Source organism: Procambarus clarkii, chromosome 46, assembly GCF_040958095.1.
Source record: "Procambarus clarkii isolate CNS0578487 chromosome 46, FALCON_Pclarkii_2.0, whole genome shotgun sequence".
In the NCBI taxonomy this organism is placed as follows: Eukaryota; Metazoa; Arthropoda; class Malacostraca; order Decapoda; family Cambaridae; genus Procambarus; species Procambarus clarkii.
In genome coordinates this window covers 27,042,752-27,070,464 of record NC_091195.1, presented here as the reverse complement: position 1 = coordinate 27,070,464, position 27,713 = coordinate 27,042,752, and the positions used below count along the sequence as shown (strand labels likewise).

Sequence of the window (27,713 nt, the reverse complement as noted above, 5' to 3'; positions counted from 1 at the left end):
GGTGTGGTGTTGTGCCTTTTCAATTGATTTAGAGTTGGTGGCAGTGTACCATTGCTCATATTTTAAGTATATAACATATAAACTCTTCAATTTGACTTAAAAATGATAATTCTTTAGACTTGGGTCTTTGGTGAGGAATTGGTATTCATGGAAAATATAACATTCTAATTTTGATTCCAATGTATTCTTTTTTTTTTATATTGGTATGTTAATGGAGTATATTTGAAGAGTTGGTGGCAATTTTGTGGTTGTGTTGTGTCAAATGATGGAGCACTGTAGGTACTTCAGTAGGCCAATGGCTGGATACTGGAGACTTTGCCGTACTTTTCATGTACTCGGTGTCCCTTATCTGGCCTTCTCTGCCATCTTGTTCTTTCCATACATCCTCTACATTTATTTTATCATCTTCATTAAATCTTCGTTCCATGGGGTTATCTCCCATAACTTAAAGAAAGATGAGAGTATATTGCTTTGAAGTCTCTTATTTAGGAGCATTACATTTCTGCTTTTAATAATCCATCATAGGAAGGGAGTTGCCTGGGCTCTCAATGTGTTCAGTATTCTACTCCTGTCCCTACCTCCTGCCACACTCGAAGGGGCCTGACAGCCTGAGTGGACAGTGCTTCGGATTTGTAGTTCTGAGGTTCTGGGTTCGATCCCCGGTGGAGGAGGCAATAAATGGGCAGAGTTTCTTTTAATCTGATACCCCTGTTCACCTAGCAGTAAAACTAGGTACCTGGTAGTTAGACAGCTGCTTCCTGGGGGTGTGTAACAAAAAAAGGAGATCTGGTTGAGGACCGAGCCGCGGGGACGCTAAGCCCCCAAATCGTCTTGGGGGCTTATCTAAGCCCCCAAATCGTCTTGGGGGCTTATCTAAGCCCCCAAATCGTCTTGGGGGGGCTTATCTAAGCCCCCAAATCGTCTCAAGATAACCTAACATTTTCAAGGCAAGTCCAACTATGCCACCTTACTCATGCCTTCAGAAACTAACTCCCTAGTCTTTCTAACATTTTGTTTTTAATCTTTTGATGCCTGCTAGTTGTACTAGGAAGTACTGTAGTGGTAAGGCATGGCAATATGTACTGTGACTCCAATCCAGCTTTGCTCTAAACATCCATCTCTCTCTCTTAGCCATCACTTCCCATTGTACCTCTTGAGTCATATATTCATCTGTAAACACTTTGGTGAAGCTGCTTCATGTCTTCTGATTTTGGCATCCTTAATGATAATTACTAATTAATATATAATGATAATTATATATTATTAATAAGAGAATTAATAATAATAATAATAAGATAATTAATAAGAATGATAATTAATTGTTGAGCTATACGGCCTTCTGGCCTTGACATTTTCTTGTGAGAATTGCTAGTATCACAACATTGTTCCATCCATATTTATTTACAAATTGAGCAGGACATAACAAAGCCTTGCATTACACTATCACTCATTTCTTTGTAACTTCTATCTTAAACCATTTATTTGAATGTCCTCATAATACATTCCATACTACTTTGGTAAAGGTTTCAGCTCTGAATGTCACGTACAACCATTATGATTTTGTTACGTTGGGGGGGGGGGGGGAATAAGTGACTGGAAAGATGTATGCATCTTTTGCCTTGTCGGCAGCCTTCTGCCTCCCCGTAAAGTGCCACCACTGTATAGTCATACTGGCTTAGCACTTTCTCCTCGTAGTTACCCTACCTTATCCCCCCCCCTTCCCTTCCCCATTAATAAACATAGTTGGCACCATTATAATGTGAACACACAGGGTGATCCCCCCTCAATGCTGTATGCTAAGTAACCTTTCACATCTCCCCCTCCCCCACCCCCCACCCTCCCACCTTCCCCCCCCCCCCCCCCCAAGGTCCTGTGTTTACCCTGGGGCCTATACGTCCCATCATATCCCAGTGTTGTAATTTCTTCCCGAACGCTATTTACAGTTGTCATCTTAAGTGCATGAAATTTAGGATCCTGTTACCTGTAATTTTTTTTTTTTTCATTAGCTATGTATTTTTTGTTTTGAACGTGAAAAGGTAATGGTGTGGGATAATTATTTAGCAGTATAAAATGTAATTGTTGTGCTCATTACTTGTTGTAATGTGATCATTCTATGCATCCAGTGTTTATGATAAAGGGTAAGCCCGACCATGCTGCTGCTGTTGTCTCGCTCTCTATGATTGTATACTGTATCTGTTGTATCTTTTTGGCAACAGATGTACCATTTTTCATAGTGTGTGTATATATATATATATACATCGACTGTTTATGTACAGTATGTGTTATATATAATAACCATGCAGATATGCATATATATATATATATATATATATATATATATATATATATATATATATATATATATATATATAATATAAAATGCTGGTATACTGTATGTAATATATACCCTAGTAGGATTACAGTGTACAATAAGATTTATATATCATGCAATATGACCACGATGAATTGAGACGGTGAGAACTTTTGTGATTTACTAATCCCCATTTCCAGGGGGAACAGTTGAGGAAATAGTACCGTGATATTTATAGATATTATTGTTCATCTTGAATCGTATTTGATCAGGTACACAGGTCATTGAAAGAAATATAATAGGCCACATAAGGAATAGTCCGTTTTAATTAAAACTCGTGCTGAAGACTGGGTATGTTAAACAAATTAAACTGTTTAGTTTTATGCCATACTGAGTCTTGTTGTTTTGAAAATAAAAAGATCATTTAATGAACAGTGGCCTGATTAATCTTAAATGTGTAGGCCTGGTTTAAATACTTCTAATGCTCCTCAATTGTGATCAGTAAATCACTAAAGTGCTTCGAACACAATTTCCTTACAGTAAACGGCCATCTTTCGCGTACTGTATGTTTATTGCACTTTTATCGCATATAGTTTCTGTGTGTGTGTGTGTAGTGGAACATTACGTGTGATTCTAATGTGCACATCGACAAATGTATCATCATATTGGGATTTGAACTTGTATAAGGAGTTTTCCTTCACAACTTTCGTCCCGAGTGCATTCTCCTCCTGCTTTACTCTCCCTGAAGTGGTTTATCCTTGTATTGTGTTGAGCTGCATGTGCTCCCGCATGCTAGTTTGTTCTATCAAGCCATCTCTGTGGCCAGTCTTGCTTGTGTGTGTGGAATTAATATTGGTCAATTACCTGTATGTGTTGCAGGCGATGAGTCACAATAACTTGGCTAAAGTATGTTGACCAGACCACACACTAGAAGGTGAAGGGACGACGACGTTTCGGTCCGTCCTGGACCATTCTCAAGTCGACTTGAGAATGCTCCAGGATGGACCGGAACGTCGTCGTCCCTTCACCTTCTAGTGTGTGGTCTGGTCAACCTGTATGTGTTCCTTGAAGCTGGACAAGAGGCGAGGGTCATGGTGTGCCACCGGTGTATTTAATCTATCTTAAAACTCACTACCACTGAACTACTACCTGTGCTGTTTGTTCTATTTCATCTCAAGTATGTATCTGGCTTCTTATTGTGTTTATGGTTCAGTGACTCGGTCTGATTGTCTGTAATTTTATCTATTACATACATGATTGCTTCTATTTTTTTGTCTCGTTTCTCTCACTCGTGTAGCTACTATGTTCCACGTGTGTGTGCGCACGCACACACACACAAACACACACACACACACACACGTGTGCATTTGCACATTAATTTTCTATACAAAGCGCAGCATTTAATATCGGAGAGAGCAGGTAAATGTTGTACACCAGATAAGAGGTAACGTAGCAAACAGGTTATGTATACAGAGCCGGTTTTAATTTCTAGACTATATATTTTTTGTATGCTTTGGCATATTACGTATTGGTTCTTTTGTTTCTTTTATAAAGCATTAATGTTTAAAACTGCTTGAGCTTATATTGATTTACACTAAACTAATTTGTGTAGTGTATGTAAGTTTTCTTTAAGGTATTATATTTTTCATGTATTGGAGGCTATATTGGCTTGAGAAGAATGCCCATTTCAACCTGCATCACTGATTGCCGTCAGTTTACACAGGAAAAGAATGCAAATTTCAGCAAAACACGGCCCTACTCAAGCTTGGTGTTATTACCATTCTAAGCTATAACATTAGATCTTGTAGAGGCCATTTGAGAATTTGCTGTGTAGATACTGCCTCCTGTTATGTTAGCCACACAGTGTTGTGTGTTTTAGTTGGACGTGTGGATCTCCTCCTGCACTCGATAACAAACTGATATGTTGCTTCAGTATCTCGTGTGAGGTGGAAAGCTTTTGGTCATTCGGATTTGATCATATCTGCGTGCATTTGTATTACATTTCAATCTCAAATGTATTGAATAGTTGAACGTTTGGTATTATTATATCTGGGATAATTGGTAATGTGAATTGAGTGTTGCGAAAAACTGTTGAAAAGAGAGCGTAGGATTTGCAAGTCAGGAATAGGTTCAAGGAGATATTTTTAGAGGTTTTAAAATTCTAAGATTGTTGAACATTACAGAGCTTATGAACAGGGACAGTTTTAGCAAGCTGGTGCAATTAAATTCGTTTTAGGTTGGTGAATTAGGAAAATGTTTGATGTGTACCTTGGAAAACACTCATTCCTTGCATCTCAGGGAGCACTCATTCCTGTAGAGGTTGGTACCTTGTAGATTCTCCAGACATTCCAACTGTATTAGTGGCAAATGCTGTATGAAAATAGTCTTTGTATTGGTGTGTTTAAAAAACTATTATTGGGTTATACTACCATTACTCAATTGCCACTTGTGCGAACAAACTGGAATGCATAGACAGAATGAGGCACGTGAGAATTTTCAGGTGAAAGTAGGTAAAAAAAATATGCAAATTAAATTAAAACTTGTTTAGTGAGCAATCAATGTGGACAAGACAGCGCACTGAGCCACTTATATAGTTCTTGCAGCACTGCTTCACAGTTGGTAAACTGTCAGTCTACTGTTTGTATTTTTTTATGGTAAACTGTGGGTGGGTAAATAGCCATGAATTATCCGAGGAGGACCACTATCGGGATAGATTTTTGTCATATGTTTAGAACACGTGACAACGTTACGGAAGATTGAATCACTTGGTGCAGGATTGTGAGTGTGTGGAGTGTCAGTAATGACTGAAAGGGATCATCGGATGAAGGAAATCAAAGTACTGTAAAACATTTTCAGTAATATATAAATTGGGTTAATTCATGTACAGATAATTTTTCTTCGGTGTTTGAATTAACGTCATAAATGTTAATATTGATTGATTCATCTCTCTAACTTTCATAGCTCTAAAAGTTTCAAAAATAAAATGTTACACAATTATGTATGGTGATAGCAGTGTGTTATGTGGATAGAATGTTGAAGTGAAGCCACGCTAGACAGTGCCGTGTCGGCTATCAAAGATAGAATGTTGAAGTGAAGCCACGCTAGACAGTGCCGTGTCGGCTATCAAAGATAGAATGTTGAAGTGAAGCCACGCTAGACAGTGCCGTGTCGGCTATCAAAGATAGAATGTTGAAGTGAAGCCACGCTAGACAGTGCCGTGTCGGCTATCAAAGATAGAATGTTGAAGTGAAGCCACGCTAGACAGTGCCGTGTCGGCTATCAAAAACAAAGGCAGCATTTACATAAGATTCTTCAATACCTGTGGAGAAGCTTCAAGCCCAGGGAGGTTTAATCTTTTCCAGTATTGTTGTTAATCTCACATGTACAGAAATATTTAATGAGAAATATATTTACATTTTATAGAAATTGTTTTTTATTCCCTTTTGACGACATTCAGGCAAAATGTGAAACTTTGAGTGGTAAGGTTAATAAAATCAAAGGTATAAGTTGAGTCCGCTTCGAATTCGAATTGAATGCCTGCCACAGCTACTTGACCACTACGACATAATTCAAATTCGAAGTATTTATTCAGGTAAAGTACATATATACAAGGTGAGATACAAACTGATGCATTTATAGATAGAGCTAGTACATACAATGCCTAAAGCCACTATTACGCAAAGCGTTTCGGGCAGGAAAAACACTAAAACTAAAACTTAATACTAATTGAGATTAAAGTATAACAGAAGTGAGGGTTATCTTGAGATGATTTCGGGGCTTTAGTGTCCCCGCGGCCCGGTCCTCGACCAGGCCTCCACCCCCAGGAAGCAGCCCGTGACAGCTGACTAACACCCAGGTACCTATTTTACTGCTAGGTAACAGGGGCATAGGGTGGAAAAAAAACTCTGCCCATTGTTTCTCGCCGGCGCCTGGGATCGAACCCAGGACCACAGGATCACAAGTCCAGTGTGCTGTCCGCATGGCCGACCGGCTCCCTACAGGGTACAGAAGAGAAGGGTACAGGAGAGGAGGGTAAAGGAGGGAGGTCAGGGTACAGCAGGGTACACGAGTGAGGCAGGAGTGCGTCAGGGTACAGCAGGGTACACGAGTGAGGCAGGAGTGCGTCACGGTACAGCAGGGTACACGAGTGAGGCAGGAGTGCGTCAGGGTACAGCAGGGTACACGAGTGAGGCAGGAGTGCGTCACGGTACAGCAGGGTACACGAGTGAGGCAGGAGTGCGTCAGGGTACAGCAGGAGTGCGTCAGGGTACAGCAGGGTACACGAGTGAGGCAGGAGTGCGTCAGGGTACAGCAGGGTACACGAGTGAGGCAGGAGTGTGTCAGGGTACACGAGTGAGGCAGGAGTGCGTCAGGGTACAGCGCGGTACACGAGTGAGGCAGGAGTGCGCCAGGGTACAGCAGGGTACACGAGTGAGGCAGGAGTGCGTCAGGGTACAGCAGGGTACAGGAGTGAGGCCGGGGAGCGTCAGGGTACAGCAGTGTACAGGAGTGAGGCAGGAGTGCGTCAGGGTACAGCAGTGTACAGGAGTGAGGCCGGAGTGCGTCAGGGTACAGCAGGATACACGAGTGAGGCCTGGGAGCGCTAGGGTACAGGATCGAGGCCGGGGAGCGCCAGGGTACAGCAAGGTACAGGAGCGAGGCCGGGGAGCGCCAGGGTACAGCAAGGTACAGGAGCGAGGCCGGGGAGCGCCAGGGTACAGCAGGGTACACGAGTGAGGCCTGGGAGCGCCAGGGTACAGGATCGAGGCCGGGGAGCGCCAGGGTACAGCAAGGTACAGGAGCGAGGCCGGGGAGCGCCAGGGTACAGCAAGGTACAGGAGCGAGGCCGGGGAGCGCCAGGGTACAGCAGGGTACACGAGTGAGGCCGGAGTGCGCCAGGGTACAGCAGGGTACACGAGTGAGGCCTGGGAGCGCCAGGGTACAGGATCGAGGCCGGGGAGCGCCAGGGTACAGGAGCGAGGCCGGGGAGCGCCAGGGTACAGCAGGGTATACGAGTGAGGCCGGAGTGCGCCAGGGTACAGCAGGGTACACGAGTGAGGCAGAAGTGCGCCAGGGTACAGCAGGGTACACGAGTGAGGCCTGGGAGCGCCAGGGTACAGGATCGAGGCCGGGGAGCGCCAGGGTACAGGAGCGAGGCCGGGGAGCGCCAGGGTACAGGAGCGAGGCCGGGGAGCGCCAGGGTACAGCAAGGTACAGGAGCGAGGCCGGGGAGCGCCAGGGTACAGCAGGGTACACGAGTGAAGCCGGAGTGCGCCAGGGTACAGCAGGGTACACGAGTGAGGCAGGAGTGCGCCAGGGTACAGCAGGGTACACGAGTGAGGCCTGGGAGCGCCAGGGTACAGGATCGAGGCCGGGGAGCGCCAGGGTACAGCAAGGTACAGGATCGAGGCCGGTGAGCGCCAGGGTACAGCAAGGTACAGGAGCGAGGCCGAAGAGCGTCAGGGTACAGCAGGGTACACGAGTGAGGCCGGAGTGCGCCAGGGTACAGCAGGGTACACGAGTGAGGCAGGAGTGCGACAGGGTACAGCAGGGTACACGAGTGAGGCCTGGGAGCGCCAGGGTACAGGATCGAGGCCGGGGAGCGCCAGGGTACAGCAAGGTACAGGAGCGAGGCCTGGGAGCGCCAGGGTACAGCAAGGTACAGGAGCGAGGCCGGGGAGCGCCAGGGTACAGCAAGGTACAGGAGCGAGGCCGGGGAGCGTCAGGGTACAGCAGGGTACACGAGTGAGGCCGGAGTGCGCCAGGGTACAGCAGGGTACACGAGTGAGGCAGGAGTGCGACAGGGTACAGCAGGGTACAGGAGCGAGGCCTGGGAGCGCCAGGGTACAGCAAAGTACAGGAGCGAGGCCGGGGAGCGCCAGGGTACAGCAAGGTACAGGAGCGAGGCCGGGGAGCGCCAGGGTACAGCAAGGCACAGGAGCGAGGCCGGAGTGCGCCAGGGTACAGCAGGGTACAGGATCGAGGCCGGGGAGCGCCAGGGTACAGCAAGGTACAGGAGCGAGGCCTGGGAGCGCCAGGGTACAGCAAAGTACAGGAGCGAGGCCGGGGAGCGCCAGGGTACAGCAAGGTACAGGAGCGAGGCCGGGGAGCGCCAGGGTACAGCAAGGCACAGGAGCGAGGCCGGGGAGCGCCAGGGTACAGCAAGGTGCAGGAGCGAGGCCAGGGAACAACAAGGTACAGCAGGGTACAGGAGTGAGGCCGGGGAGCGCAAGGGTACAGCAAGGTGCAGCAGGGTACATGATTGAGGCCGGGATGCGCCAGGGTACAGGAGCGAGGCCGGGGTTGCGAGGGTACAGAAGCGAGGCCGGGGTGTGAGGGTACAGCAAGGTACAGGAACGAGGCCCGGGTGCGCCAAGGTACAGTAGGGTACAGGAGTGAAGTCGAGGAGCGCCAAGGTACAGCAGGGTACAGGAGCGAACCGGGGAGCGCCAGGGTACAGCAAGGTACAAGATCGAGACCGGGGAGCGCCAGGGTACAGCAAGGTACAGCAGGGTACATGAGGTGAGGCCGGTGAGCGCTAGGGTACAGCAAGGTACAGCAGGGTACAGGAGCGAGGCTGGGGATCGCCAGGCTACAGCAGGGTACATGAGCGAGGCTGGGGGTGCACCAGGGTACAGGAGCAAGGCTACGGGTGCGAGGGTACAGGAGCGAGGCCGGGGAGCGCCAAGGAACAGCAGGATACAGGAGCGTGGCCGGGGAGCGCCAGGGTACAGCAAGGTAGTGCAGGGTACAGGAGCGAGGCCGAGGTGCACCAAGATACAGCAGGGTACAGGAGTAGCGCCGGGGTGCGCCAAGGTACAGCAGGGTACAGGAGCGAGGCTGGGGAGCGCCAGGGTACAGCAAGGTACAGGAGCATGGCCGGGGAGCGCCAGGGTACAGCAAGGTACAAGAGCAAGGCCGGGGAGCGCCAGGGTACAGCAAGGTACAGGAGCGAGGCCGGGGAGCGTCAAGGTACAGGAGCATAGCCGGGGAGCGCCAGGGTACAGCAAAGTACAGGAGTGAGGCTCAGGAGCGCCAAGGTACAGCAAGGTACAGGAGTGAGGCCGAGGTGCGCCAAGGTACTGCAAGGTACAGGGGCATGGCCGGGGAGCGCCAGGGTACAGCAAGGTACAGGAGGAAGGCCGGGGAGCGCCAGGGTACAGCAAGGTACAGGAGCGAGGCCGAGGAGCGCAAAGGTACAGCAGGGTAAAGGAGCTAGGCCGGGGAGCGCCAGGGTACAGGAGCTAGGCCGGGGAGCGCCAGGGTACAGCAGGGTACAGGAGCGAGGCCGGAGAGCACCAGAGTACAGGAGAAAGGCCGAGGAGCGCCAGGGTACAGCAGGGTACACTAACAAGGCCGGGGTGCGCCAGGGTACAGCAAGATACAGGAGCGAGGCCGGGGAACAGCAAGGTATAGCAGGTTACAGGAGCGAGGCCGGGGAGTACCAGGGTACAGGAGCGAGGCCGGTTAGCGCCAGGGTACAGGAGCTAGGCCGGTTAGCACCAGGGTACAGCAAGGTACAGCAGGGTACATGAGCGAGGCCGGGGTGCGCCAAGGTTCAGGAGCGAGGCAGGGGGTACGAGGGTACAGGAGCGAGGCAGGGGTGCGAGGGTACAGCAAGGTACAGGAGCATGGCCGGGGAGCGCCAAGGTACAGCAGGGTACAGGAGCGAGGCCGTGGAACGCCAGGGTACAGTAAAGTACAGGATCGAGGCCGGGGAGCGCCAAGGTACAGCAGGGTACCGGAGCGAGGCCGGGGAGAGCCAGGGTACAGCAAGGTACAGCAGGGTACAGGAGCAAGGCCGGTGAGCGCCAAGGTACAGGAGCGAGGCTGGGGAGCGCCAAGGTACAGGAGCGAGGCCGGGGAGAGCCAGGGTACAGCAAGGTACAGCAGGGTACAGGAGCGAGGCCGGGGAGCGTCAAGGTACAGGAGCGAGGCCGGGGTGCGTCAAGGTACAGGAGCGAGGCCGGGGAGCGCCAGGGTACAGCAAAGTACAGGAGCGAGGCCGGTTAGCGCCAGGGTATAGGAGCGAGGCCGGTGAGCGCCAGGGTACAGGAGCGAGGCCGGTTAGCGCCAGGGTACAGGAGCGAGGCCGGTGTGCGCCAGGGTACAGCAAGGTACAGTAGGGTACAGGAGCGAGGCCGGGGAGCGCCAGGGTACAGTAGCAAGGCTTGGGAGCGTAAAGGTACAGCAGGGTACAGGAGCGACGCCGGGGGTGCGCCAAGGTACAGCAGGGTACAGGAGCGAGGCTGGGGGTGCCCCAAGGTACAGGAGGGTACAGGAACGAGGCCGGGGAGCGCCAAGGTACAGCAGGGTACAGGAGCAAGGCCGGGGAGCGCCAAGGTACAGCAGGGTACAGGAGCGAAGCCGGGGTGCGCCAAGGTACAGGACGGTACAGCAGGCTACAGGAGCGAGGCCAGAGTACAGGAGCAACACCAGGGGAGCGAGGCTACAGCAAGGTACAGTAGCGAGGCCAGGCTACAGGAGCAACACCAGGGGAGTGAGGCAGGCTACAGGAGCGAGGCCAGGGAGCTACAGGAGCAACACCAGGGAGCGAGGCAGGGTACAGGAGCTACAGCAGGGTACAGGAGCGAGGCCAGGGAGCTACAGCAGGGTACAGGAGCTACAGCAGGGTACAGGAGCTACAGCAGGGTACAGGAGCTACAGCAGGGTACAGGAGCTACAGCAGGGTACAGGAGCAACACCAGGGGAGCGAGGCTACAGGAGCGAGGCCAGGCTACAGCAGGGTACAGGAGCGAGGCCAGGCTACAGCAGGGTACAGGAGCGAGGCCAGGCAACAGCAGGGTACAGGAGCGAGGCCAGGCTACAGCAGGGTACAGGAGCGAGGCCAGGCTACAGCAGGGTACAGGAGCGAGGCCAGGCTACAGCAGGGTACAGGAGCGAGGCCAGGCTACAGCAGGGTACAGGAGCGAGGCCAGGCTACAGCAGGGTACAGGAGCGAGGCCAGGCTACAGCAGGGTACAGGAGCGAGGCCAGGCTACAGCAGGGTACAGGAGCGAGGCCAGGCTACAGCAGGGTACAGGAGCGAGGCCAGGGAGCTACAGGAGCAACACCAGGGGAGCGAGGCTACAGCAGGCTACAGGAGCGAGGCCAGGCTACAGGAGCAACACCAGGGGAGCGAGGCTACAGCAGGGTACAGGAGCGAGGCCAGGCTACAGGAGCAACACCAGGGGAGCGAGGCTACAGCAGGGTACAGGAGCGAGGCAGGGTACAAGAGCTACAGCAGGGTACAGGAGCGAGGCCAGGGGAGCGAGGCAGGGTACAGGAGCAACACCAGGGGAGCGAGGCTACAGCAGGGTACAGGAGCGAGGCAGGGTACAAGAGCTACAGCAGGGTACAGGAGCGAGGCCAGGGGAGCGAGGCTACAGCAGGGTACAGGAGCGAGGCAGGGTACAAGAGCTACAGCAGGGTACAGGAGCGAGGCCAGGGGAGCGAGGCTACAGCAGGGTACAGGAGCGAGGCTACAGCAGGGTACAGGAGCGAGGCAGGGTACAAGAGCTACAGCAGGGTACAGGAGCGAGGCCAGGGGAGCGAGGCTACAGCAGGGTACAGGAGCGAGGCAGGGTACAAGAGCTACAGCAGGGTACAGGAGCGAGGCAGGGTACAAGAGCTACAGCAGGGTACAGGAGCGAGGCCAGGGGAGCGAGGCCAGGGAGCTACAGGAGCAACACCAGGGGAGCGAGGCTACAGCAGGGTACAGGAGCGAGGCCAGGCTACAGGAGCAACACCAGGGGAGCGAGGCTACAGCAGGGTACAGGAGCGAGGCAGGGTACAAGAGCTACAGCAGGGTACAGGAGCGAGGCCAGGGGAGCGAGGCAGGGTACAGGAGCAACACCAGGGGAGCGAGGCTACAGCAGGCTACAGGAGCGAGGCCAGGCTACAGGAGCGAGCCAGGCTACAGGAGCGAGCCAGGCTACAGGAGCGAGGCCAGGCTACAGGAGCGAGGCCAGGCTACAGGAGCGAACCAGGCTACAGGAGCGAGGCCAGGCTACAGGAGCGAGGCCAGGCCACACCGGCCGGCCAGGTGAGTCATGGGTAATATTTCCCAAGATGCCCGGCCTGGCCGCCAATATTCCAATGTGGCCAGAGTGGAGGCGTGAGGAGAGGCCGGGAGGGCGGCCTAGGCCGGCCCCAGGCCACCCTAGGCCGCCCTAGGCCGCCCTAGGCCGCCCTGGCCAACACACTCCTCACTATCACACCAAAACTGGCCCAAAATGGCGGAGGTGTAGTGGTGTAGTGAGTTATGTTGGCGTGACCCGCTTCTCTTGGCCGCTCCTCCTGCTGTAGGCTACAGTGCTGTAGGCTACAGGCGCGGGCTACAGTGTGTGGCGGGTGTGTAGTGTTAGCAGTGTTGTAGGGGGGTGGCCAGGTGTGTGGCAGAGCGGGGCCAGTGTTGCTGCTTGGACGTCAGGTGTGGATGTGGCCGCATAGGCCTACAGCAGCCTATCGGCATGTGTCATGTGTTGGATACATGGTTACAGTAGCCTCACGGTACATGTGTCATGTGTTGGATACATGGTTACAGTAGCCTCACGGTACATGTGTCATGTGTTGGATACATGGCTACAGTAGCCTCCCAGTACATGTGTCATGTGTTGGATATATGGCTACAGTAGCCTCCCAGTACATGTGTCATGTGTTGGATACATGGCTACAGTAGCCTCCTAGCACATGTGTCAGTGTTGGATACATGGCTACAGTAGCCTCCTAGCACATGTGTCAGTGTTGGATACATGGCTACAGTAGCCTCCTAGCACATGTGTCAGTGTTGGATACATGGTTACAGTAGCCTCACGGTACATGTGTCATGTGTTGGATACATGGCTACAGTAGCCTCCCAGTACATGTGTCATGTGTTGGATATATGGCTACAGTAGCCTCCCAGTACATGTGTCATGTGTTGGATACATGGCTACAGTAGCCTCCCAGTACATGTGTCAGTGTTGGATACATGGCTACAGTAGCCTCCCAGTACATGTGTCATGTGTTGGATATATGGCTACAGTAGCCTCCCAGTACATGTGTCATGTGTTGGATACATGGCTACAGTAGCCTCCCAGTACATGTGTCATGTGTTGGATACATGGCTACAGTAGCCTCCCAGTACATGTGTCATGTGTTGGATACATGGCTACAGTAGCCTCCCAGTACATGTGTCATGTGTTGGATACATGGCTACAGTAGCCTCCCAGCACATGTCATGTGTTGGATACATGGCTACAGTAGCCTCCCAGTACATGTGTCGATATGTGGCAGTGTTGGCCACAGGCCTACAGTAGCCTCCCAGTACATGAGTGTTGACTACATAGGCCTACAGCAAGCTGACAGTGCATATGTTGTGCGAATGTTGACTACATAGGCCTACATCAACCTCACAGTTCAAGTGTTGTGTGTGTGTGTGTGTTGGCCACATAGGCCTACATGAGCCTCGGTGCATGTGACAGGCCTACATGAGCCCCGGTGCATGTGACAGGCCTACATGAGCCTCGGTGCATGTGACAGGCCTACATGAGCCTCGGTGCATGTGACAGGCCTACATGAGCCTCGGTGCATGTGACAGGCCTACATGAGCCTCGGTGCATGTGACAGGCCTACATGAGCCTCGGTGCATGTGACAGGCCTACCTGCAGATCACTTGCATCTCATATAACCTAACCCATGACGTGTGTGACCCATTAACGTATACAGCTAACCTAACTCAAGTTTAATGCTCTTAACTAGTTTATTGTAGTCTAATTACTTTATTGTAGTCTAATAACTATTGTAGTCCAAATACAGTACTTTATTGTAGTCTAATAACTATTGTAGTCCAAATACTGTACAGTACTTTATTGTAGTCTAATAACTATTGTGGTCTAAATACAGTACTTTATTGTAGTCTAATTACTTTATTATTCACAAATCTTAGAAATCTTTGAACATGTTAAATATCAAGTCTCTGCACCTACTCTCAGGTGTTCTCTATATCTATAAAAACTCTGAATTACAATGTCAGGTCTGACTTTAAGCACTTCCTAGAAGTCTGTAATAGGACTCGTGTTCACCACACAAGAAACCTTAATTTACCTGAATTTACCAAATATCTCTGATGTTCCTTGAGTAATTACCTAAGTGTAGTTACAGGATGAGAGCTACGCTCGTGGTGTCCCGTCTTCCCAGCACTCTTTGTCGTATAACGCTTTGAAACTACTGACGGTCTTGGCCTCCACCACCTTCTCCCCTAACTTGTTCCAACCGTCTACCACTCTATTTGCGAAAATGAATTTTCTTATATTTCTTCGGCATCTGTGTTTAGCTAGTTTAAATCTATGACCTCTTGTTCTTAAAGTTCCAGGTCTCAGGAAATCTTCCCTATCGATTTTATCAATTCCTGTTACTATTTTGTATGTAGTGATCATATCACCTCTTTTTCTTCTGTCTTCAAGTTTTGGCATATTTAATGCCTCTTAACCTCTCCTCGTAGCTCTTGCCCTTCAGTTCTGGGAGCCACTTAGTAGCGTGTCTTTGCACCTTTTCCAGTTTGTTGATGTGCTTCTTAAGATATGGGCACCACACAACCGTTGCATATTCTAGCTTTGGCCTAACAAAAGTCGTGAACAATTTCTTTAGTATATCGCCGATATACTAAAGAAAATGTTCACGAATCGAGTGAACAATTGTTTAGGTCGAGTGAAACTCGACCTAAGCAGAAATGCTATGCAGATCAAGGGTCCAAAATTGTGGAATGACCTTCCAAATGTTATTAAAAGCTGTATGTCTTCCAACTAGTGTTAAAAAAGAGAGACTGAGAAATATTTACTTAATATCATGTAATTAATATCCTTTAATCTATACCAATCCAATCCAATCCAAGAGCCAATCACACTCTCATCATTTATAGTAATATCTGTATGTTAGTTTTGTGTTATTCTGATCCTAAATTTGTATCTACAGTACTAAAAATTATGTCCTTTCTTCATTTAATGTCATCTAATTTCTTGCATTTCTTTGATCATGTTTTTATTCATATGCTTTATAATCCTTGTTTATTTTTTAAGTATTGACCCCATTAAACTTAAATTATACTGTATTACTCTGTTGTGTTATATTCAAAGAACATAACAGAACATAGAGTAATGTTCCGATAAAATATTATGAGACAGAGTCCAGCTGCTTTTCAAAATTACACTTTGTATTTCCATTATCATTAATGTAAATAAACTACAGTACACTGCAGTACTATACTATTGCTACAACTACTGACTCCATAATGTAATAGTCTATGCCTGTCATCCCTAATTACCTAAGTGTAGTTACAGGATGAGAGCTTTGCTCGTGGTGTCCCGTCTTCCCAGTACTCATTGTCGTATAACGCTTTGAAACTTCTGACGGTTTTGGCCTCCACCGCCTTCTCACTTAACTTCTTCCAACCGTTTGCCACACTGTTTGCAAAAGAATACTTTGAAATATTTTTTTGGTACCTTTGTTTCCATAGCTTGAATCTGTATCCTCTTGTTCTTGAAGTTGCTGGTTTCAGGAATGCCTCTTTGTCAATTTGGTCGATTCCTGTTATTATTTTGTAAGTGGTGATCATATCGCCTCTTTTTCTTCTACCTTCTAGTTTTGGCATATTTAATGCCTCTAGTCTTTCCTCATAATTCTTGTTTTTCAGTTCCAAAAGCTATTTTATAGCATGCCTTTGCACCTTTTCCAGTTTATTGAAGTGGTTTTTGAGATCCTCACTCCTCAAGTTTAAGTGTCACCTTTTTTATATTCATTTGTTATTTTCCATGAATGATTTAACTTTGTTAGCTTACTTCTCCTTTAATATTAAGTGTTTTACCTCCTCACACCTATAGTTAAATTTTTTCTGTATTTTTAAGTTTTGCCCGAATTGCTTTGAGTAATAATAGCTTCATTAGTTTGTGTAACTCCCGTCCTTACAATTGTACATTACTCTTATGTCCTCTGTACACACATTCTATAGAATAAGCATTATTATTATTATTGTAGTCTAGTTTATTGTAGTCGAATTACTTTATTGTACAGTAGTCTAGTTTATTGTAGTTGAATTACTTTATTGTAGTCTAGTTTATTGTAGTTGAATTACTTTATTGTACAGTAGTCTAGTTTATTGTAGTCGAATTACTTTATTGTACAGTAGTCTAGTTTATTGTAGTTGAATTACTTTATTGTACAGTAGTCTAGTTTATTGTAGTTGAATTACTTTATTGTAGTCTAGTTTATTGTAGTTAAATTATTTTATTGTAGTCTAGTTTATGGTAGTCTAATTTATTTATTTATTTATTTATGTATTTATTTAGTTATTTATTTAGAAGGTACATTGGGGGTTAAGAGAGTACATAGTAATAATGATGATTTGACATTCTTGTAAAGCCACGAGCACACACAGCTTTTCGGGCAAATCCTTAATTTAACAGATAATTTTAAGTAGATAATTTCCAGTAAAATTGACAAAAAATGTTTACAGGTACATTGTAAGAAATTTTGATACAATAAACAAAGATTAGATTAATACACAATAATAACAATACACTATAATGACAAGGATTACTAGGTACATTAGGGTAAAATTTCAGGGTTATCAATTGGTTCATTGTAGCACAATTTGAGGATCATTTCAAGGAATAATGCAGTAGAATATGTGCTCAATATAACAACCATGATATTTTTTTTTTTTTTTTTTTTTTTTTTTTTTAGATATATACAAGAGTTGTTACATTCTTGTAGAGCCACTAGTACGCGTAGCGTTTCGGGCAGGTCCCTGGAATACGATCCCCGCCGCGAAGAATCGTTGTTACAACCAAGACTGTTGTTACAACCATTTTACTGTTGCGTTAAACAGAGGCTACAGTTAAGGAATTGCGCTCAGTAAATCCTCCCCGGCCAGGATACGAACCCATGACATAGCGCTCGCGGAACGCCAGGCGAGTGTCTTACCACTACACCACGGAGACTGGTCAGATGATATCAAAGATTACAAGGGTAAAGTTATATGGCTTAGGTACATATATTGGGGGATTGGGTAGCACTAGATACAGTGCGATTTAAAGTACGAGGTAGGAAACTATGAAGATTAAATTAGGTACTTTTTGGTTTTATTTTTGAATAAGGCAAAAGTTGGACAGCTTTTCAATTCGTTAGGGAGTGAGTTCCATAGACTAGGTCCCTTTATTTACATTGTTTACGCAAATTCAATTTGACTCTTGGGGATATCAAAGAGAGATTTATGTCTGGTGTGGTGAGTATGGGTTCTATTACATCTGTCCAGGAAGAGTTTTAGAACAGGGTTTGCACCTAAGAAAAGGGTTTTGTAATAATGTAATTGGCACAAGAGAATGTGTAGAGTGAATTTATGTTTAGCATGTTTAGGGATTTAAACAGGGGGAGCTGTGTGTTGTCTGAAAGCAGAGTTTGTTATTTAATTACTGTACTTTACATTAATTACTGTATTGTATTCTACTTTGTGGTCAAGTCTTAGCACTTTTATAGCACTTTGCACTATATTGTATTATTACACACACAAAGACTTATTATACAGTACAGCCAATGTAGCCATGGAGAATCTTACACGTAAGAATTGGTGGGTAACCAGCTGGGGTTGTAACATACAGTATATGGCGTTCCTGGAGCCTCGCAGAAAACGTTAAGACACATATGGGTCCAGTAACACTGTGGGGTCTATGTCCTCGGCTCATAATTGTTAGACTCAGATTCAATTCTCAGGCACGTTTCCTTTCACCTGGTGCAACTGTTCACCTAGCAGTAACTACCACTAGGTACCTAGTTGTTAGGGAGCTGTTGTGGGGCAGTGTTATCCTAGGGTAGGGGGGGGCAGAAGACTTTAATATGAGCCTGAATACAAGCTTCGTATTTCCGATAACAGGGATTAAAATAGGCTTGCGTGTTTCAGTTTAAGCTCATTTTCTAACTTGAAAGTGCATAATCATACATTCTAGTCTGTGGACATAACACTAACAAGACCCAATATAACCTCCCCCCCCCCAAAAAAAAAAAAAAAAATGGATGAATTATTCAGTAATGTTGGCATACAAGAAAAGTAAAAATTTAATCCCCTATGAGAATTTATGGTTGAAAGAACCAGTATTTTGTCCAGCTGTGTATTAGGCCTATATTACCACCTCCTGAACAACATTTAATATGCAATCCCTTTGTCTTCAATATACTGTACAGTATTATGTTCTCGTGTATGTATATTTTATGAATATAATATTACGGTACTACATAAATTGCAACTAGCCAAAGATTGAGAATCTTTACATGAAATGACCTAGCAAGTACTCTCCCCCTGGTGTGATATATTAATAAAGGCCAATGAAATGCTACTTTTTTTTTTTTACATTTAAATAGCGATGTTTTCTCTAACATTTAGGTAATTGTCAATGCTGTGTTGCTGTATCTAATATACAGTAGGTCTGTGTCCTTGGCTCACATTTGAGGCACCTGGGCTCACTTCTCGTGCAGGACAAAGCTGTTGGGGACGTTTCCTCTCATCTGATGCCTCTGTTCACCTAGCAGTAAATAGGTACCAAGGAGTCCTGAGGATGGTCAGTAGTTGACCTAGGGTGACCTCAGTGAGCCTCGGGTACAGACTTCTTCCTGTCTCAGACAAACTGGAATTAAAAATATACAAAATACGTAAGATTCATTATTGTAAATGTAGCTGCAAATGTAACAATTATAATAATAATAAATTATAATATTGTACTGTAATTATTCATTTTGTCAGGACAGGAATCCTGTGTATATATACATTAGGCTTATATCAAGGTCCTCCCATGGTTGAACTACAACCCCACAATGACCTGACTAACTCCCAAGTGTCTATTTTTTGCTAGGTGAACAGAGGCATTAGGTGACAGGAAATGTTCCCAACCATTTCTATCCTACCTGGGATTAAAAATTATGAATTGAGAAGGAATCATAAAGTACTGTACTACCAAGACCACAGTACTCATTCTAGGTTACTGGAGGTTACCAGGATAAGGGTTCCTGGCTCCAGTCAATTAGGTTTGAAATATATCGCAGAAAATAGAACTTGGAACAATAGATATAAACGACAAGTTCAGAGTCTCATAATAGCCTGGGTAAATACTGGCTTGGAAGTACTGTACTGTACTGTGGTTCATCTATACAACAAATTACTGGGAAACATGATAGACTTGGGATCAATTGAGTATTTCATGCATAAGTTAGACACACATACAGTAGTATGTTATATATTTGGGTGGATGTAATAATAATAAATAATTGTGTCGGGGACAGGAAGCCAGAGTGTGTTCATACACATTAAGCTTATATCGATCCCCTACTTTCCCCCTCCCCCCCCAGGGTGGAATTACTGGCCCCGCCCAGGATGTAACCTCACAACAAGCTGACTAACTCCCGAGTGCCTATTTACTGCTAGGTGACCCGGGGCATTATGTGAGGGGAAAGGAACCAACCATTTCTGTCCTACCCGGGATTAACCCCTAAGCTGCTCGAGGCTATTTGGCCTTCAGTACCCACAGGTGCAAAACAAAAATAAAAATTAAAAATTATTTCGTCTTATAAAAATGTTCATTTGTGTTCCCTGATCACGGGAAAAGTGATAAAAAAATCGTAAGTGGCATATTTTGGCCGCAATATGGTGAGGAAGTCTGGCAAAAAAGATGTGTTGACAGAGCAGGCGCCAGATGAGGTCTGCTCCGCCCCAGCTGTCAGGCGGGAGTTGCCACAAAGATATTATTACCTAATTATTTCAATGTCTCTGATTGATTTTGTCTAAGTTTTTTGCAGTAATATTATTCAATAGTGTGTAGTGTGATATATTTATATAATAAAATGTGTGAATCATCGCTATACTCAAAATTATGTTGTGCATATAAGTGATTCAATTATTATGTTCATAAAACAATAAACAAATAGTTTTGCGGTTATTACACTATATACACATGTTATATATAAGTATCTGCATGTTTTGTTTACTATAACGAACCACTAAATTGGTACTGTATTGTGAGTCAAAAAGCAACAAGGAGTGGTCACCACACATTATTCTTATCAAGATAATCTTTCTTGATTATCTTTCTTGATAATCTTTCTTGGTTATCTTATCAAGATAAGATAACACACCTGCCAGCCAGCCACTCACCACCACTCCCTCCTTCGCAAACACCTTCCTCCCACCATACTGTTTTTACATTTATTCACTATATACAGACGTTTTATATATAAGTAATCTGCACATTTTGTTCACCATAGCAAACTACCAAGCTGGTATAGTCTGTGCAGACAGCAACAGGTGGCCACACAGATTCGGCAGACGAAGCTACAGCCCTCCCTCCCTCAACATTACTCCTCCCACAGCACAGCACAAATTATCATAACAATCCTGCTATTATCAGAATCCTGGTCATTTATATCAGTCAGGGGTCTTCTGTAATACTAGCATCACTAAATAATACCAGTTACATATATTTTTTACATGTTTAGGCGATGCTGTCGTCTCAAGCTGAACAGCAGTGCTGTGAGCTCATGCTGCGTGCACCAGCCTTGGTGGCTCACTCAATACAGAGGCTCTCACACCCGAGGATGTCGCCCACGATTTAAAAAAAAAAACGGCCTCTGTTTATAAGAGCCCTGAGGAAGGCGATGTAAACCCCATGTATCCGTGGGCCGTTTAAATCTTGAGTAGTACTCGAAAACTGCATATGCAGTGATGCACACTTTTGCGTCAGTTACTCAAAACTTCATTTGCAGTGTTGCGCAGTTTAAGGGTCAAAACCCGGAATTCTCGATTTTGAGTCGAGAACAAACCCGACTGTACTACTAGGACCCTTAAAATATAAATGAGAGGTGCTTTGTTTGGGCCCCTAGGCTTTTTCAGTTTCCTTTATTCTTATGTTATGTTCTCGTAAACAGTATGTTATTGATCTGCCAAATGCCATCCAACTTAAGCCAATACTATTTGCTGATGACTTTTTTTTGAGATATATACAAGAGTTGTTACATTCTTGTAGAGCCACTAGTACGCGTAGCGTTTCGGGCAGGTCCCTGGAATACGATCCCCGCCGCGAAGAATCGTTTTTTTCATCCAAGAACACATTTTACTGTTGCGTTAAACAGAGGCTACAGTTAAGGATTTGCGCCCAGTAAATCCTCCCTGGCCAGGATACGAACCCATGACATAGCGCTCGCGGAACGCCAGGCGAGTGTCTTACCACTACACCACGGAGACTCTATATCTGTCATCTTCTCAAACACAAGAATAAAACCAGAGTTGAATGTAATGAAACGCCATTTTATGGGCAAGCCCCGGAGGCTCCCTGAAGCTATCCAAACTGATATGTGCTGTATTAGTTTGGGGTCATCAGTTACAGGAATCCTTTTGCCTACCAGGAACCATGCGCCAGAACCTGGCCCCCCCTCAGAGAGGTGTAGATCAATGGCCTATGAGCACTTTACATTTAACAATGTCATAATAATTGCCATTGACCGGGGAAGGCACCCAGAAAAATTGGCGAAACAAAGCAGACCATAATCTGGTGAAAATTGTGACCTACGTCGGAAAAGAGCCAAAGAACTCCCCAAAAAAGAACACAAATTCCCAACAATTCATACAACTAGCACTCTTGTGCATTAACGCTACAACCTGAGACCTGGAACTTCAAGAACAAGAGGTCATAGATTTAAACTAACGAAACAAGGCTGCCGGAGAAATATACGAAAATTCATTTTTGTAAACAGAGTGGTAGACGGTTAGAACAAGTTAAGTGAGAAGGTGGTGGAGGCCAAAACCGTCAGTAATTTCAAAGCATTATATGACAAAGAGTGTTGGGGAGACGGGACACCACGAGCGTAGCTCTCATCCTGTAATTACACTTAGGTAATTACACTTAGGTAATTACACCTCACCCTCACAAAGGGATTAGAGGAAGCCAGCAGCCCACCACCCCAGTTCTTGAATGATGTAGACCGGAGGGAGGGTGTCAGGGAACCTCTGGGGCTTGCCCAAAAAATGCCGTTTCATTATATTCAAAGCTGTTTTTTTGTGGGGAGCCCCGTTGGTTCCCTGAAGCTACATACCCACATATAAGTAAAAAACAGGGACTTACCCAAGAGGCAGCAGCACCACAAATTTCAAGGCGAAATAGAGACTGTTGGCTGTGACAGGCTCCCCAATGCAACACAAGGCCATAGAGGGCCCAGGGTGTTCACGAGATATCTAGCGGCCAGGACCCTGTTTGACCTCCAAAACCCAGCGCTCGAATGTCGACCCATGACATATTACCAAAGACAACTGCAAGAACATCATACTTCCTCACATCATGGGCTCGAGGGTAGACTGCAGGCTGGCTAGACTTAATTACACCATGGACAACCTGAGACACTCCGAGTCCTGGAACAGGAAACCATGGAAACCGGAACCACTCAGAGCGTGTCCAACGTTACTGAACCAGTGGCCTACAGGTAGCGACCCAAAGCCACCACCGGACACAGCACATGAAGCACCTGCGGCCTAACCAACCAAGCCTCCACAACCAACGGACCCCTTCGGAACCCAGCCATCTCATTCTTTGCCAGAAATGGAAGAGAAGGCTGCAAACGAACAAAACGACCACAATGACCTAACGAACAGAACCCCTTCTCCCCAGCACTGGAGAAAAGCATGAAGCTCTCCGCCCTGACCCCCAGAGGCTAAAGGTAACAAAAATAAGGTTTCCCAAAGCATTCACAAACTGAAGGGGCCACAACAAACTGAAGAAAGAAATGAAAGAACCCAGTCCAAAGACCAAGACGGCTCAGGCAGCGCATGAGCAGGCCAGAGGTGAAAAAATGCATGAGAGAGCTTACGGAACGGAGCAGAAGTGACATCCACCCCGAACGCAAGCTGCAGTGGCTCTGTCAATGCCGCACAATGAGAACCGACAGTATTTAGCATAAGACGCCGATCCAGTAAAAGCCAAGAGAGAAAGGACAAGACAACCTTAACCGATAGATGAAATCGTATGAAGGGAAAGGAAATCGTGAAAAGACCGCGTAGAAACTTCATACTGTCGCTGAGATGAAAACCGTAGGTAGGACACCTGGTTGATACCTGGTTGATGGGGTTCTGGGAGTTCTTCTACTCCCTAAGCCCGGCCCGAGGCCAGGCTTGACTTGTGAAAGTTTGGTCCACTAGGCTGTTGCTTGGATCGGCCCGCAGGCCCACATACCAACCACAGCCCGGTTGGTCCGGCACTCCTTGGAGGAATAAATCTAGTTTCCTCTTGAAAATGTCCACGGTTGTTCCGGCAATATTTCTTATGCTTGCTGGGAGGGTGTTGAACAACCGTGGATCTCTGATGTTTATACAGTGTTCTCTGATTGTGCCTATGGCACCCCTGCTCTTCACTGGTTCTATTCTGCATTTTCTTCCATATCGTTCACTCCAGTACGTTGTTATTTTATTGTGTAGATTTGGTACTTGGCCCTCCAGTATCTTCCAGGTGTATATTATTTAGTCTCTCTCGTCTTCTTTCTAGTGAGTACATTTGGAGGGCTTTGAGATGATCCCAATAATTTAGGTGCTTTATCGCATCTATGCGTGCCGTATATGTTCTCTGTATTCCCTCTATTTCAGCAATCTCTCCTGCTCTGAAGGGGGAAGTGAGTACTGAGCAGTACTCAAGACGGGACAACACAAGTGACTTGAAGAGTACAACCATTGTGATGGGATCCCTGGATTTGAAAGTTCTCGTAATCCATCCTATCATTTTTCTGGCTGCTGCAATATTTGCTTGGTTATGCTCCCTAAACGTTAGGTCGTCAGACATTATTATTCCCAAATCCTTTACATGCTGTTTTCCTACTATGGGTACATTTGATTGTGTTTTATACCCTGTATTATGTTTAAGGTCCTCATTTTTACCATCTTGAGGTTATCTTTAGATGATTTCGGGGCTTTTTTTAGTGTCCCCGTGGCCCGGTCCTCGACCAGGCCTCCACCCCCAGGAAGCAGCCCGTGACAGCTGACTAACACCCAGGTACCTATTTTACTGCTAGGTAACAGGGGCATAGGGTGAAAGAAAGTCTGCCCATTGTTTCTCGCCGGCGCCTGGGATCGAACCCAGGACCACAGGATCACAAGTACAGCGTGCTGTCCGCTCAGCCGACCGGCTCCCAAGGAGCCTAGGAGCCCCTCCCTCCGAAGGAAGGGGTTTTCAACCCCTTCCTTCCCACTTCCACGCCCACCACCCAGAGCCCACTTCCACACCCACCACCCCTGAAGAAAAGGTGGAGTCCAGGGAAAAAGCTTCCAAGAAGGAAGTCTGCTGGGTCGACCCAGAAGCCTCGGCATGAAAATTGAGCTCAACTACCTCAGCGCCTGAATCGGAAAAGGCAGCCACCGAAGCCACCCGAGCCTCATCCCAAGCTAAATCCCGCCCCGACTCCAAAACCCTCAGACACTTGGGAGCCAGAAGCAGGGACAAACCACGCCCTCCTGGGAAGGAAGCAGAGAAGCAGACGGAACAAAGGTTGAAGTGACCAACACCTCCAAATCCTGGTCCCTAAAACCCATGCGGGTCAGCTCCGGGACCTCCAACTGGGCAAGCAACCAGGCCTGTTGCATTAAGGAGAATCGAGCATGCAACGCAGTTGCTGCATGATCCCTGATATCAACAGAAAAGGAATGAGTAAATTGCAGTACAAGCAGGGAACAAGTCCCACCAGACTCTGGGTCGTAAGTGTCCCCGATCCAACAGGCAGAATGACGGAAGCAGTATGGATGATCATCTCCCTGAGGCAGGGGCGATGAACAACCTTCAACTTCACACAAGGCGAGAGTGGACTCAAAAGAAGTATCCATGTTACCACCGAGCCCACATGAGTTTTCCAGGGCCTGTAGGGTAAATAAGCCCTATGGGCCAGCTTAGCCGGTAGAACCTTGTCAGATAGCAGGCAAACTGACCACCAGTAGCAGCTATGAAGTCTCGGGAGCAACAGAGGGGGACCAGCATCACAACCTAGGCTAGCCTAATAAGAAGCTAGGCAGACCTCCTCCATACACAAAAGGCAAAAATGTCAGAAAAGAAAACCAAAACCTCCGAAGACACACAACAAACAGACTGGCAGTCAGAGAGAAACATCGGCTGCAGCGTTAAAGTAAAGCTAGCTGTGCCAGCCGCAGTGCGCCCCTCCCATCCAACAACACTTTCCTACCCGGGGCAAGACTGAAAGCCCAAGACCCCCAACGTACCCCAAAGGCAAAGACAACATCATGTAACGGAAGTCCTCAAATGGGGAGTGATTCCCAAACACCCCAGGGAAGATACCCTGACACGTAAGGCCAGTACTCACGGAGCACCTAGGGAAGATCACCCTAGGCACATGCTGTTCCTGTACACTAAGACACCTGGCCACCACACCACACACAGCTGGAACAGCCACACAGGACAAAAATCCAGAACGGGAACTTGAGGCCAGAGGTGGTGGACTACTGGCTTCCCCTCTCCCCTATGGGATGGGATGGGAGGGGGGTGTAGCACCAACGAACAGGGGTGCTAGTTGGATGAAGTGTTGTTTGTTTTCTTTCTGGGGGGAGTTGTTTTGTTCTTATTGGAAATAGGTCACAATTTTCACCAGATTATGGTCTGTTTTGCTTCTCCTATCTTTCTGGATGCCTTTCCCGGTCGATGCCAATTATTAGGACATACTTTAAATGTAAAGTGCTCTCAGGCCATTGCTCCCTCTGAGGGGGCCAGGTTTTGGCTCGTGGTCCCTGGTAGGCAAAAGGACTCCTTTCTGTGATTGATGACCCCAAACTAATATAGCACTATATCAATTCGGATAGCTTCAGGGAGCCGAAGGGGCTCCCCACAGAAACGTGGGGCCGCCCCTACACTTTGTACAAAATTGTAATGGGATTCGACAAAATTGATACGGAAGAATTCCTGAGATCTGGTACTTCAAGAACAAGAGGTCATAGGTTTAAAATAACTAAAGATAGCTGCCGAAGAAATAATAGAAAGTTTTCTTTTGCAAACAGAGTGGTAGACGGTTTTAACAAGTTAAGTGAGAAGGTGGTGGAGGCCAAAACTGTCAGTAGTTTCAAAGCGTTATATGACAGAGTATTGGGAAGACGAGACATCATGAATATAGCTGTCATCTTGTAACTACACTTGGGTAATTACACTTACTGGGTAGGTAGGTATATACACATACACACACAAGCTGCCTGTTCCCAACAAAATTAATTATTGTAGCAGTTGTTATATGGGACAACAGTTATATTTTGTAGCTCTAGGGGTGTTTGGGTGTGGATCAGTGGAGGGTGGGCCAACTAATATTGGTATTCTTACAATTGCTGCATTAATGTTTTGTGGAAGATTCGTTATGAGGACAAAGTTACTGGGCTTGTCCCCCTCAATGCCAATGCTGACTTTGCGAGTACTGTATTTTGTAAAATTTTGAAACTCCTCTTCCAACGATTTGTAAGTGCTTGGCTGCAGGGATGGGCAGCATGATGGTTGTGCTTGTAGCCTGGAGGTGTTGGGGTCGGCCAGAGCAGCAAACTCTGCCTCAGAGGCTGGCTCTTCCTCTGAGGATGACTCTACCTCGGAGGCTGGCTCTGCCTCAGCAGAGGCGAATTAGTCAGAGTATAACACACTGGAGGAGGGTTATCTTGAGATGATTTCGGGGCTTTTTGGTGTCCCCGCGGCCGGTCCTCGACCAGGCCTCCACCCCCAGGAAGCAGCCCGTGACAGCTGACTAACACCCAGGTACCTATTTTACTGCTAGGTAAGAGGGGCATAGGGTGAAAGAAACTCTGCCCATTGTTTCTCGCCGGCGCCTGGGATCGAACCCAGGACCACAGGATCACAAGTCCAGCGTGCTGTCCGCTCGGCCGACAGGGTTGGTCGGGTTCTGCTTCGACCTTATCAGGAATGGGATCTTGGTTGGCCTTCTCCTCAGAGGGATCCTGGTCGGCCTCCTCCTTGGAGGGATCTTGGTCGGCCTCCTCCTCGGAGGGATCCTGGTCGGCCTCCTCCTCGGAGGGCTCCTGGTCGGCCTCCTCCTCCTCCTCCTTGTAGGGATCCTGGTCAGCTTCCTCCTCGGAGGGATCCTGGTCGGCTTCCTCCTCGGAGGGATCTGGGTCGGCCTCTTCCTCGAAGGGATCCTCGTCGGCCTCCTCCTCGGAAGGATCCTGGTCGACCTCCTCCTCAGAGGGCTCCTAGTCAGCCTCCTCGAAGGGATCTAGGTCGGCCTGCTCAGAAGGATCTGGGTCGGCCTCTCTAAAGGTGGGATGCAAGGTTACAGTACCAGGAATATAACAGAGAGGTGACTGATTTGCGATCTTATCTGGGTTCGAGCCCTGGTCAGGAGATTGTCTGTTCAT

The 27,713-nt window shown here is 47.3% G+C and overlaps 2 protein-coding genes across 7 annotated transcripts in view; one reads left to right on the top strand and one right to left on the bottom strand.

Moving 5' to 3' along the window:
• Positions 1-208: 208 nt before the first annotated feature.
• On the bottom strand, positions 209-27,713 carry LOC123770616 (17S U2 SnRNP complex component HTATSF1-like). The gene is made up of 3 exons (XM_069301603.1): positions 27,633-27,713; positions 27,227-27,548; positions 209-444 (listed from the first exon to the last, which is right to left on the bottom strand). The coding sequence occupies exons 1-3, from the start codon at positions 27,711-27,713 to the stop codon at positions 209-211; spliced, it is 639 nt and encodes a 212-aa protein (XP_069157704.1).
• LOC123770553 (zinc finger protein 76) overlaps positions 12,213-27,713 on the top strand; it is a 120,147-nt gene continuing 104,646 nt past the window's right edge. The window contains exon 1 of one of the 6 annotated variants that reach the window (XM_045762565.2): positions 12,213-12,356. The gene's annotated coding sequence lies outside the window, so the exon portion shown is untranslated. Of the gene's footprint in view, positions 12,357-12,391; positions 12,665-12,687; positions 12,744-27,713 lie in introns of those variants that run through there. The other 5 variants (XM_045762569.2, XM_069301855.1, XM_045762564.2 and 2 more) reach the window with 5 other exon arrangements.